This window comes from Anguilla anguilla, chromosome 14 (assembly GCF_013347855.1).
Source record: "Anguilla anguilla isolate fAngAng1 chromosome 14, fAngAng1.pri, whole genome shotgun sequence".
Classification (NCBI taxonomy): Eukaryota; Metazoa; Chordata; class Actinopteri; order Anguilliformes; family Anguillidae; genus Anguilla; species Anguilla anguilla.
The window spans coordinates 25,404,446-25,416,372 of NC_049214.1; the positions used below are offsets into that span (position 1 = coordinate 25,404,446).

At 43.3% G+C, this 11,927-nt stretch overlaps 1 protein-coding gene across 1 annotated transcript; it reads left to right on the top strand.

Annotated features, from left to right (window-relative positions):
* Nucleotides 1–265: 265 nt before the first annotated feature.
* LOC118212258 (transcriptional and immune response regulator-like) lies at nucleotides 266–1,496 on the top strand. Its single transcript, XM_035389971.1, has one exon. The coding sequence runs from the start codon at nucleotides 419–421 to the stop codon at nucleotides 719–721; it is 303 nt and encodes a 100-aa protein (XP_035245862.1). The 5' UTR covers nucleotides 266–418; the 3' UTR covers nucleotides 722–1,496.
* The last annotated feature ends 10,431 nt before the right edge of the window (nucleotides 1,497–11,927 follow it).

An 11,927-nucleotide genomic window follows, 5' to 3' on the forward strand; every position in this document is an offset into this window, starting at 1 on the left:
TTCTAAAATTATTTTCTGCTTCAAACGTCACAGTTACGCTTCTGTGCGCAAGGTTTACAGTAATTCATCATCCCTCCTGCTGTGATACATTGCAGTCGGTCAGGATTCTGATACATTATTAATTGTGTTTTTAAAAGTAATCCAATCGGCGCGCGGAATTTTCGATTTGCGCTGAGTTGAGCGGGTTAGACCGGCAGAAAAAAGGAGGGCCGAAGAACTATTGATGTCATTGGGGAAGTACCCTTGACAACTGCAGCATTACTGGCAACCCTTTAAATAGCGCACCCGGGCGAGAAAAGAGCGCACAAACCACTGACGCGACGAGAAGGCTTAGCTCAGCTCGTGGAATTGAAGGAGCAGCCTAACAGCGTTCAGAGCCTGTTCAACTTTATCTGCACTCAAAAGACAAGCTGAAAAGATGTCCACATACACATCCGCGGACTCACCTCCCGCCAGTCCCTCGGTCTACGGGATGAAATTCGACACAGCCTACCGCAAGAAAGCCGTGCCTTACATCTTTGAGAATGTAAACCAGGACGTGCTAATGAAGCTGTTTCAGAAAACGGGGGACATAAAGGCGGAAGAAAGGGTGAGAAGCATCTACTCTTACGGCCAAGACCAAGAGGAGACGTGCAAGGCGCTTATGGCACTAAAGCAACGAAAGAAAGACAAGTTCGTCCAGATCGCAGGCTTTGCCAGACAGTCGCTGAAACTCCAGTGACTCCTCTGTTCTGCACTGCGGCGAAGAAGAACCCGGACTCGACGGCGCTTTGCTTGCCCTGGCAGAGCGAGGAAGAGCGGACAGATCATGCGGCTGTGAGACAAGTCCGAGCTGTGGCGTCGTAAGAAGAAAACGAATTGTTACAATCATCAATGAAGTTGTGGCCACCGCTGCTTATCGCACAAGTTGGAATGACTGAACTGATACGCGAGACTTTTTTATGGACCCCGAGACGGAGAACGCGAACTGTTCGACCCGACGGTTCAGTCGTGACGATGTTTCTGCATTTGTTCAAATGCTTTGGGGTTGCAAGCTGCACCTCATAGGTGCATCAACGAGCTTCTCGGCGGTATAAGAACTGTTACTTGAGGCTGGTCCCGAAGTCACAGCTGGCCCCGCTGGAACGGTGGAGAACGAAATGCCTGTCTCTGTACCTGTTTTATTTTATTTTTATTTAATTGATACGTATTTTCACACTGTGGTCATTAGACTTGAAACCACTGTCTTAATTAAAAACTTTTATGTTAGTAACATATCATGAATTCCACGTTTTGTGATAAGCTTAATAAATGACTTTTTAAAAGAAAACATTTGAGCAGATCTTTTTAAGGGGTACCTTGCTTTATATTTAAATATGATACTGTCAGTAACTGTAGAGCAGACTATATCATGGATCAAAGCCTAGATAATCTAAACGGGCTTGTGAATGGTTTAATTAATATGATGTTAAACCCAGATACAGCATTAAACTTTGTTAGACCTGTGTTTCCCACAACCTGTCTACACATTAATAACCTGATCTGCACAAAATGGGGCAGGAAAGTTTTGTTCATATAAATAATGCAGCCTATCAACATGTATGTTGTCATGAATTCAGAGTTATCACTAAAACTAACCGGAAAGACAAGGTATTCTCAACTCAAATCCAGCATTGAAATGAACACTTGTCTCATCACATCTTCACTGATGCCCTTCATATAAATGCTAAACTATCACACAGCCTAGCTTTAGATTGTGTGTCTCATCAGAATGGGCATTGTAATGGAGGTTTGAAACTGCGGAATACCCTTGCCACAACTTCTGGGAGCCATTTCCCACTTCAACTTTCAACGCATAAAAAAACTTCAACCATGAATCCATGTCATAAAATGTACCTGACATTGGTACAAACACAGGTTTAATAATTTTATTACATCAGTATGATTAGCTGTATCTACCTGGCAATGACATAAACGGATTCAATTAGTATTTTATATTAGCATATTAGTTTTGCTCTCATAAATAAGCATTTGTGTTTCCTGGATACTGAGGTAGCTGAGCGCATGCTGATGTGGTCAGGTCATGCATGTCTTCCCCATCGTCTTTCCTCATGGGCACAGAACTTACCAAAACTAGTTGGAACCGGTCTGAAGAATTCAGCCTGAGTAAGCACCGTGCTATTGCGACATGTCTCGTGTGAGAGCCAAACTTGACTCTTCTGACTTTTCTCCCCCTGCCGCGTTTGCACTTAGAAAGCACACTCGCAGAAATGCAAGCAGTTTCTGTGTGCTTTTCACTAGCACTTCTCACTTCTCAAACTTGCATTCGCAAAAAACTACAGAAAAAAGTTTGCACCTTTGCCTTAACTTTGAGGTATAAGACCAGGTGCGTTGGTTCGATGTGATCAACCAGGTAGAAAAATGTGGCAGACCAGCACACTGGTGTAGTAAAATGGATGAAGTCTGAAGAGGAGGCTTCAGCAAAAATACTCATTTATTGTCTAGTCAAAAATGTGACCGAAACGTTTGTTTGTTGGTTCGCCTTAAATTTTGAGCATTTTTAACTTGACAGTAAATTAATATTTTTTCTGAAGCCTCCTCTTCAGATTTCATCCATTTTTATACACCAGTGTGCGGGTCCTCCACATTTCTCATGCATTTAGAAATGCTAAAAGTTTCTCTCAGCTTTTCACCAGAGGAGATGTGCTTTGATATCCTTTGTTTAATAGGCATTTACAATCTATGTCCGCTTGGCAAAACATTTTTTAGAGTAATTTTTATAGCGTTCTCAATTGTAGCTGTGGGACGGGAGACTGAGAAGTTCAGAGGTCATGTTGTGTCAGTGGAACGTCAGAGCGATAGCCTGTAATCGGGCTCTCCCATGCATCCTGCCCTGTGCGTGTGCTGGCGTTAGTGTGAGTTGCCACCCACCCGTTGGCATGTTTACTAGCCTGATACACAAGAGACAGTTGGTGAACTCTGGAGTCCTTCGGCTGGCTCAAACCGGTTCTGACGGAGGTCACCAGGGACATCTGCTATCTTACAGCAACGGGAATCCCCCGCACTACAATCCGTGATAACAGAATTTGCCCGAGTGTGGGGATCCCTCCTTCTCTCTCTCTCTCTCTCTCCATTTCTTTATCTCCCTCTCTCTCTCCCTTTCTTTATCTCTCTCTCTCTCTCTCTCTCTCTCTCTCTCTCTCCATCTCTTAGGCCTTAGTCTCTGTTACGGATAGGCCCCCTAAATACAATTAGGTACAGAGGATTTTTTGTTTGCGACCCTAATTGCATTTAGGTGGGACTCCTATTAAGTAGTGCTTAAAACCAGAACCACCCGAAATATATTATGGGTTTAAGCACTACTCACCAATGGTTAATATTCCCCTGAAATATGAAATAACATAACAAGAAAAACCACTGGACTCTTAATCATTCTTGAACTCGTCGAACCCCTGCCCCAGTCATCACCAAGATACTGCAGACGGGGAGAACACGTAAGCAAAGCAGCTCAAATGCAGTGGCCGTGTAAATTGGGGCGGGGGGGGGGGGGGGGGGGGGGTGGTCCAGCAGATGGAACGACCCTGTAGCCAGAATCCGGCGCAAACAGGTTTCTGTGGATCACTGTTCAAAGCGGAAGTAAAAATTAGCCTCTCTGCTCAGAGGCCACGCCGCGGCGATTCTTAGTCAGCCAGACTGCATTCAGTGCAGACCACAACCACCGCTGACGCATGACTTTCCAAAAACTGGGAAGTGAAACGAGCTTTCCCGGTCAAGTATTTCACGGTAATTTAGCACACACATGCCTGCTAACGCGCGGACGTTTTTCGCCAGCGTTTAATGTTGATTCAAGCACATCTGTCTATTTAATAAGACCATTCATCTGCGGAATCCCTTTGAACGCTTTTCTGAGATCGCACATTGCATAAGCCGTCTTGTCTTCCCCCGCCCACCCGGCGTAGTAGTGTCAGCTGTGAAGGCTACCTTTGCTTCTTTTTTAACTGTTCGTGGTGGTTTTCACTACAGTCAATTTGAACGTGTTTTTAGCGCCTGGAATGTGAAGCGGCCATTATTTATTCTTCTCTCACACACAGGCTTTTATGTGAATCACTGTTTTTCAGCAGGAGTGACACACGGTGAAGCACTGCCCTGTAACAGAGAAACGCACACGGTGGGAATCTGAGTTAACTGGATTAACACGGGTGACTGAACTTTTCGGACATGACGTCCCGCATTTCTGTCCCGGGAATCACTGGCGCGGCGTCGCCACCACCCGACTTTCGGGCGACGTCTGAGGACCTGTACTGGTTTCAGAAAGAGACCGTGGGCTTGCTGGTAGCTTTCTGGGACAGTCTTTTCCAGAACTTTAGTTTGGTTGCTTCAGCAGATGTTTGGCTGTTACCAGAAAAAGTTATAGACTAGAGCTGCTAACGCATCTTTTCCTGAGTGACCTTATATCCATTACAAGTGAACGGGGTTTTGTAGACTGTTAAATAGTGCCACGATGTGTCACCAATTTGTGCCTTTTTTTACCACTTCCAAACATCCTGGAAAAGCAACCAACTTTAATGTTGGATATATCAGCCGTTGATTGGTCTATAGAATCACCTGTCAAAATAAAGCTGTGAATCTCCGCTTTACAGTGGTGCGAACCATAAGCCTCTGCTTAAAATGATCATGATGGTATTAGGCAAAATATTCTCACAAATGCTGGTGTCGCTCATGTCACCATAGGGACCACATTGTCTGAGCAAAAATTCTAAAAATAATATGACATACAGAGCGTGGTCCATATTGGTCCATTCATTCTGGAGCAGCTGTTGTTTTAGTGTTTCTCACAAAAGTCTAAATGGTGGAAAATCTAAGTGAGTGGAGCTTATGGGTTCTTGAAGCTTATGGGTCCTTGAATGGGTTCCTTTTATGCTGGCATGTCTAGCTTAAAAGCTGTAGGAGGAACAGTGTGCAGAAATTTAGATGGAAAAAAGCGAGAAGTTTAATAAGTATGAAAGAGAACAGGCAGTGTGTTCCTGAAGCAACCGCACTTCACACTGCCTGAGCCTTGTCATAAGTAACACTTTGCATGCCTCCATTTTATTTATTTATTCATAAATATTGGAGCCCAACTTGGCACTGAACATGCAGTCCACGGTTACCTGATGGAATGCGCCTGCATTTGATACGAGACTGTGGGGCTCATCCGTACACCACAGCATGGTGCCTTAACCGAATGAACCACCCAGCAACCCACACAGGGCCATTTATTTTCACAGTTTTTTTCCCCCTGTGTATATTAAACACACTTGTTTTAGCAGACAGCAGTCATTTTAGGACATCCCTTAAAAGCATGGATGCTGTCACCTGGCTGATGGGTTTGCACTAGAAGTAAAACTTTGAACAAAAAGTAAGTTCACTTAAATCATTTGCAACCTCCATATTTGATCTGACTTTTTTTTTCTTTTTTGGTGATGGCTTTCTTCTTTCTTCTTGCTACTGTTGGCATCATAGTGGATTACATTGTAAAATGTTCAGTGTTAAATCAACTCTTACAGAGTATATATGGTCCCAATAGGACTCGTATGCTAAGTTTTGAGGGAGAGCTTGATGTAAACAGAGTTTAAGTGGTACGGTGCACTGACCCACTTCTTATTTGACCCTCCTCAAAGGGGTTATTCTATAACTTTGAAATGCCATTCTCCTTACCCACTATCCCTGAGTTCTTCAGGGTTGAACCTTGCAATTTACTAACTGACTAAAGGACCGGCCCACTTCCTATTGACCATGCTCAAAGGATTATTCTCTAACTTTGAAATACCATCACACTGTTCTCCTTACTCACTATCCCTTTTCATGGTTGAACCTTGCAATTTACTAACTGACTAAAGGACCACACAAATGGAAATTTAGTGTAAAATCATGTGCGTTACTAATATTGCTCCCACAAAGAGACAGCTCTGATAATCATGTGACAAATTATGTTTTTGATGTGTTATGTTTGCAGTCTCTTAGGTTACAACATGTGAAAAGTGGTGAGAGTGCGTGTCCTTTGTCTCCCTCGCGTGGCCAAATTTAGCAGTGCAGCTTTGATTGAGAAAATCAATCATTTTATTTCCCTTTTTTTCTTTGCAGTAGCGTTTGGGATTCACCCTTTGCTCAGAGTCAGCAGTTTACATTTTGTTGGTGCTGAAGTAAGGAAGTAGCCTGTGTGTCATGTGAATATTTAGGCTGTGCACATAAATAAATGAATCGGAAGTTGACGAGACGGATTCGGGAGGGATTTTGAAAACCGCACACAGTTGGAACTGAGTCCCATGTTTGTCTTGACTGAAGTGTGATGCGTACCATGCGTAAATGATTTAGGTAAGGCTGGTTATGATACCAAGTCTGAATGACAGATGTTTGCCTGAGTTAAGCGCCCCTGACCTTGACATCTATAAAATGGACACAGTATCTGGGCGGATTAATGGGTGAAGCCGTTTACCCCAGGCTGGGACTGTGATTGGCCTGCGCATGAACTTTACAGTTTGACATGGTTAATGTGGGGTTGGTTAGAAATTCGACCTGCTAAATTCCAATTTTTGCAAGGGCAGTCCGGCTGAAATGCTGATGCTGGCAGACACTGGCTGACTCTCAGTATATAAGCGGGAAGTATACAGCATTAGCGAATACCATGAAATGCAGGCCTTATTGAGACTAGATTCACCAAACATCACGTTGCCTTCCTAACGTCATGTGAGCGGCCTGCACTTATCGCGGAAAAGTTTGGAAAAGGGACAAGCATGCGAGTGAATAGAAGGTGGGGAGATTTAAAGGGAAGCATGATGGGATTGAAGTGTTACATTGTTTTTTGTTTTAAACGCGCGTCTGCGGCAACGCTGATGAACTTGCAGATTTGCATTCAGAAAGGGGAGAGGGGTGGAGTGTTGCTCTACCCTTCAGGTGATTAAGCACATGGAGTGCGTAATGATATTCAGTGTTATACGAATTTGTTTTTGGATGAGAGCAATGCATTATTAGTAAGAACCCAGAGGCTGTACGGCAGCACACATGCTATTACGCACAAGCTTGACTGGGTATGGCGCGTGCAGTGTTTAGCCTACGGTGCATTACAGTACCACTTCAGCGCTCGTGGAGCTCAGCGTCAGAGCTGCTTTCAACCCGCATAATACTTTTGTTCCACTCTAATCGCCGATCGAGCGGCCTATTTTCTGGAACGAAATGGGAAAGTTACGGTATAATATTTCCACTGCAAGCGCACCTGACACAAGGTGATGAATTGTCACGGCCGTACAGCATCTGTTTCAGAATCACTTTTAAAATATAAAATATTGCGTGTGCTTCGGGTGAACCTCGCAGCGCTGTATAGTGATGACATGATGTGATCAATCTAACATTTCAGTATGAACATAGAATTACGCACCATGTCTTTGGCAAAAACAAAACTGAAACGATTCCAAATTAGCATTTTTTTTGCCGCCGTCACGACTGTTGAAAGCGTGATAGAAAGCGTGTAAGGTAAGGTGTAACTCCGTCCTTCGTGCAGAATAACTGAGCCTCTGTGAACGGCAGTACATGCACGCACGCACACTGCCTCCAGGCCTTTTATGTAGTTTTTTATTTGTCTCTGTATTACAATGATTCATTTTAATTTTCCGGAACAAATGATGTTTATATTATCAGCTCTTGTATCTACAGACAGCTAGGGACCATCTCCATTAGCTAAAATCGCACCTGTGAAGCAGCCGTTTGGCACGCGTAAGCTGATTGGTGTTCCACTCAGATCTTTATCCTGCATTATTCACTCAGGGCTTTCCAGAAGCTGCAGTACGCTCCGAAATGTTTTGGACAATTACATTTTTCTCGATTTTGCTCTGTACTCCATTTTGGATTTTGTAATCAAACAAATTCACATGTGCTTAAAGTGTAGATTCTCATATTTTATCAAAATGATATTTTTGTACATGTTGGTTTCACCATGTGGAAATTACAGCCATTCTTATACACCCCCCCCCTTCATAGGTGTTTATGATTAGTCAGGTCTGTTCATTTGCTCGTTCTTGACGTTGACTCTCATTTTTCCCTCTGCTCACTGTATAGTAACTCCACTGGACTCCCATCTGGACTACGAATACTTCCATCAAGAAACTACTTTGTTATTTTGCTTTGTTATTTTTGCTTTGTTATTTTTGAAGGTGCTTCTGGGTGGTATATTAAATCTCCATTGGGGGTATGCTATTCAGACTTCTGGTCTGAGACTACAGACTAATTGTGCCAAAGTTCAGCATTCACAGCCTTCCTGTGCCCAGCAACCCTTTGAAGGCTAGCCAGTTCGTTTTGGATAGACAAACACGGACCAGAGTTACTTGTCAGTCAGCAGTTTCATTTCCCTTACCCATTCCCCACTCATTTCCCTTATCCAACTTCCTGTTATGGTCTGACCATAGACTAGGTCGTAACAGGGCCCGGTAGGCCTAGAAAGGCCTCTACCGTTGAAGACCAAAAAAAATTTAAACACAATGAAAAAAAAAACCCCAAAAACACTGCCGGACAGATCAGAAGCACTCTTTAGGAGGCAGGTGTGGATGTGTCAGTGACTACTGTTTGCAGAAAACTTCTTAAACAGAACTACAGAGGCCACATTGCAAGATGCAAACCACTAATTAGCTGCAAAAACAGGATGGCCTGGTTACTGCTTGCTAAGAAGGACCTAAAAGAATCTGTAGAGTTCTGCTAAAAAATGTTTTTGAGTGATGGCAAGAGCAAATGTGGAGACCTAAAAGGCCTCTATTTAACGGACAAGGTGTAGTACTCTCCTCCAAATCAAAATAATCAATTAAAAAAGACCAGTCTGGGTACAGTTACATGTAGCATCACAGGAACATTCTGATCCTGTCACTCATCTGATCCCATGCTAACTAAACTGACACGGTGCTGACATCCATGGCTCTGTGGCGCTAATGGGCGTGACTTAATGCTAACAACCAGGACGCAATGCCAAAGGCCATAGCTCCACACTCACTGCCAAGACCCTTCAGTCTACATTAATGACCTTGACTCGACACTAATTACCATGACTGAGCGCTAATAACTGTGACCTCACACTAATGTCACTGTAGAATGTAAACTGTACAAGGGCGAAGGCACTCATAGTTGTCTCACAGAGTGTTCCACTCAAGGCAGTCGCCTACTACCCTGACGTTGCTGTGGCAACGGTCTTATTCGGCATTCCTGATATTAAAATCTCTGCTTGACTGCATCTGGCGGGACTGCTGAACTGTGCTGACCTCCGACCTCCGACCCCCACGACTTACAGAATTATCCCGCACGGTTTGATCAGCGAGAAGGTGACGTTCAAGGGCTCACATCCGTTCAGATGTGATTAATGTTTATGCATTTTTTTTTTGTCCAAGCTTAAAGAGTTTTTTTTTTAAAGTCACATCAAAGCACTTTTTGTTTATTCATATTCAGATCACGTTCTATCTTAATCCAGTTGTATAAGGAATAAATCAATATACAAGCATTTTGAGCTACAGGCTTTTACTAACACGTGGATCCATTTTTTTTATTTAATTGATTTTATTTTATTTTTTTTGCCTTCTTCCAGTGGATGATGTGAAATCGTATTACACAAATCTGTACTTGTCTTGTTTGTAGAGATTTTGTAAACAACAAACAGCACCTCACTGGTACTGTGGACTGGTGGCATTTTCCCATTGAAAGATCTCTCGCTGACAACAAACTATCTATCTGTCTGTCTCTCTGTCTGTCTGTCTGTCGGTCTGTCTGTCTTTATCTATATGTCTGTCTGTCTGCTCTGATTTTGAGAGGAACCACATACAGTCATTTCTCAAGGGACTGAGAACTGAGACAGTGCCTTTGGAAATGCTGTAAAAGGGAAACTCGCAAACAGCTTGAAGAAGACCCAGTTAATTTTCATTATGTTAATAATGTAAATATACTTACTTTTTTGCTGTTCTGCATAAATCACTATATTCAAGATAATCTTTTTTTCAAAATACATGGATACACATCATGCCAATAAAGCAAGTTGAAATTGAACTTTGAACAAGAAAGAAAAACACAGTAATGTCCTTCAATAAACCAGCTGTATGCAGGCTAAAGTAAATTATCAGAAACAGTGCTTCTGGTCTCTTCCTGTAAAATTCTGTCATGAATACATGAATACATTGTACTGTATTGCCTATAGCGTGTATCATAAAATAGCATACTGCAGATTATATACAGTAGGCCTACCACAGTGTTTGAAAAAAAATCTGCATATTTGAGAGCAGCAATTACGGATAGCCTCAGGAATACATTTTCCCACATACATCAATGTATATGAATTATTCCTCATGTTTTGTGTTGCGTAGTTTAGCATAAATTGCGGTGCCTGACTTTTGCATGAGTGGAACAATTTCTCGTCCGGCAGCACCGCACAGCCATCTGAAATGAGCCGAGAATTTGGCCTTGTGCTTTCCGGCCTCACGCGAGAACGCTTTCCCGGCACGCTCATGTTTATAAATGCGGCGCTTTTACCCAGCATGCCCATAGTTATAAATGCAACGCTTTTACCCAGCATGCTCCTGGTTATGCATGCGGTTCTGCATGCGGCGTGACCGCTGGAGGCATCAAGGAACTGCTGTGTTTTGAGAGCCAAATTATGTGATTTTTATTGTGCTTTTTTTTTACTGCATGAAAACTAGATACTGTTACAATCCAACCCTTAAAACCTCAATATATGTGAGAGAAGTGTCGTGGCTAAGGCTAGATAAAGGGAGAAATACTTCAGGTGCAGAATTGGTAAGGCCTAACCTGGTGAGCGTGGTACATGTGCCCATTGCCGTGGAGGGATAATGCCTGTGAGTGTATGTGTGTGTATATGTGATATCTAGAGACAGGAAAATCAATGATATGCGACTGTCTTTATGTGACATCCAGGACAACACAAATGGACCCAGTCAACTAGAACAGCTGTTATATGGCTTTACGGTACAACGTAAAAGCATTTCTATCGAACGGAGATCCATTTTATGAAACCGCAATGTTACTGGCAAAGCGAATATAGCCGTAAACAATATGTCCAATCTGTTTACAAAGCCTGTTGAAACCACCTCTCAAATAATTTCATCTGAGTGACGTCATATCAGATGTCAGGTTGCTCACTGTGGAATGTTGCCCTGTGAGTATGGCAGTTTGCAGGGAGGTACCGGGAGATATGTTATCATTCTACCCGTCTAATGCGTTTAAACGGTAATTTATCCGGGCGGGCATCTGGGACGGGAGGGGCCAGGCGCAGCCAATCAGGGCGAGGCCTGCGCACCTGACCTCACCTCAACTCGCCGGTTGGTTCACTGCAGTCCAGCGGGCTCTTTACCCCGCGCAGATGCTGTCACAGCAGGTATGAGGGATGAAATTAAAAGAGCGTAAAGAGAGAGAGAGTAATGAAAGAGCTGCTGCTTGCATTCCCTCCCTGCCCCAATATGCTATGAATCATTTTCATTATAGAGTCATCAATTATCCCATTCCCAGCCCCAACGCCTCTGTCATAAATGGTTTTTTTTTTTTTAATTAGGTCTCACGTTGTAACATTATCACGTAAGCCTATCATATGGATTTTTCAGCGGCGACCTTTCCAAACGTCGTGCGCCAATGTGGCAAATTAAAGATCTATTTTAAAGGGCGATAATTTGGTCATAACAGACCCGATCTAGGCTTAGCATAGAGCGTACTTTCCCCAACTTCTCTCCAATATTACTTCACAGTGCACAGCCCTGGTCCAATATTCACAATATTCATACACAATGCTCATTTCTACAGTCTCCCATTCAATCCTCTTGTATCTTAACATGGGGAGGGTGGGGGTGGGTGGGGGGGGACGTGTTCTAAATGCACGCCCCCCCCCCCCCCCCCCCGAAATCTACGCCTATGACGTATCTAATTTCCCTGCAAAA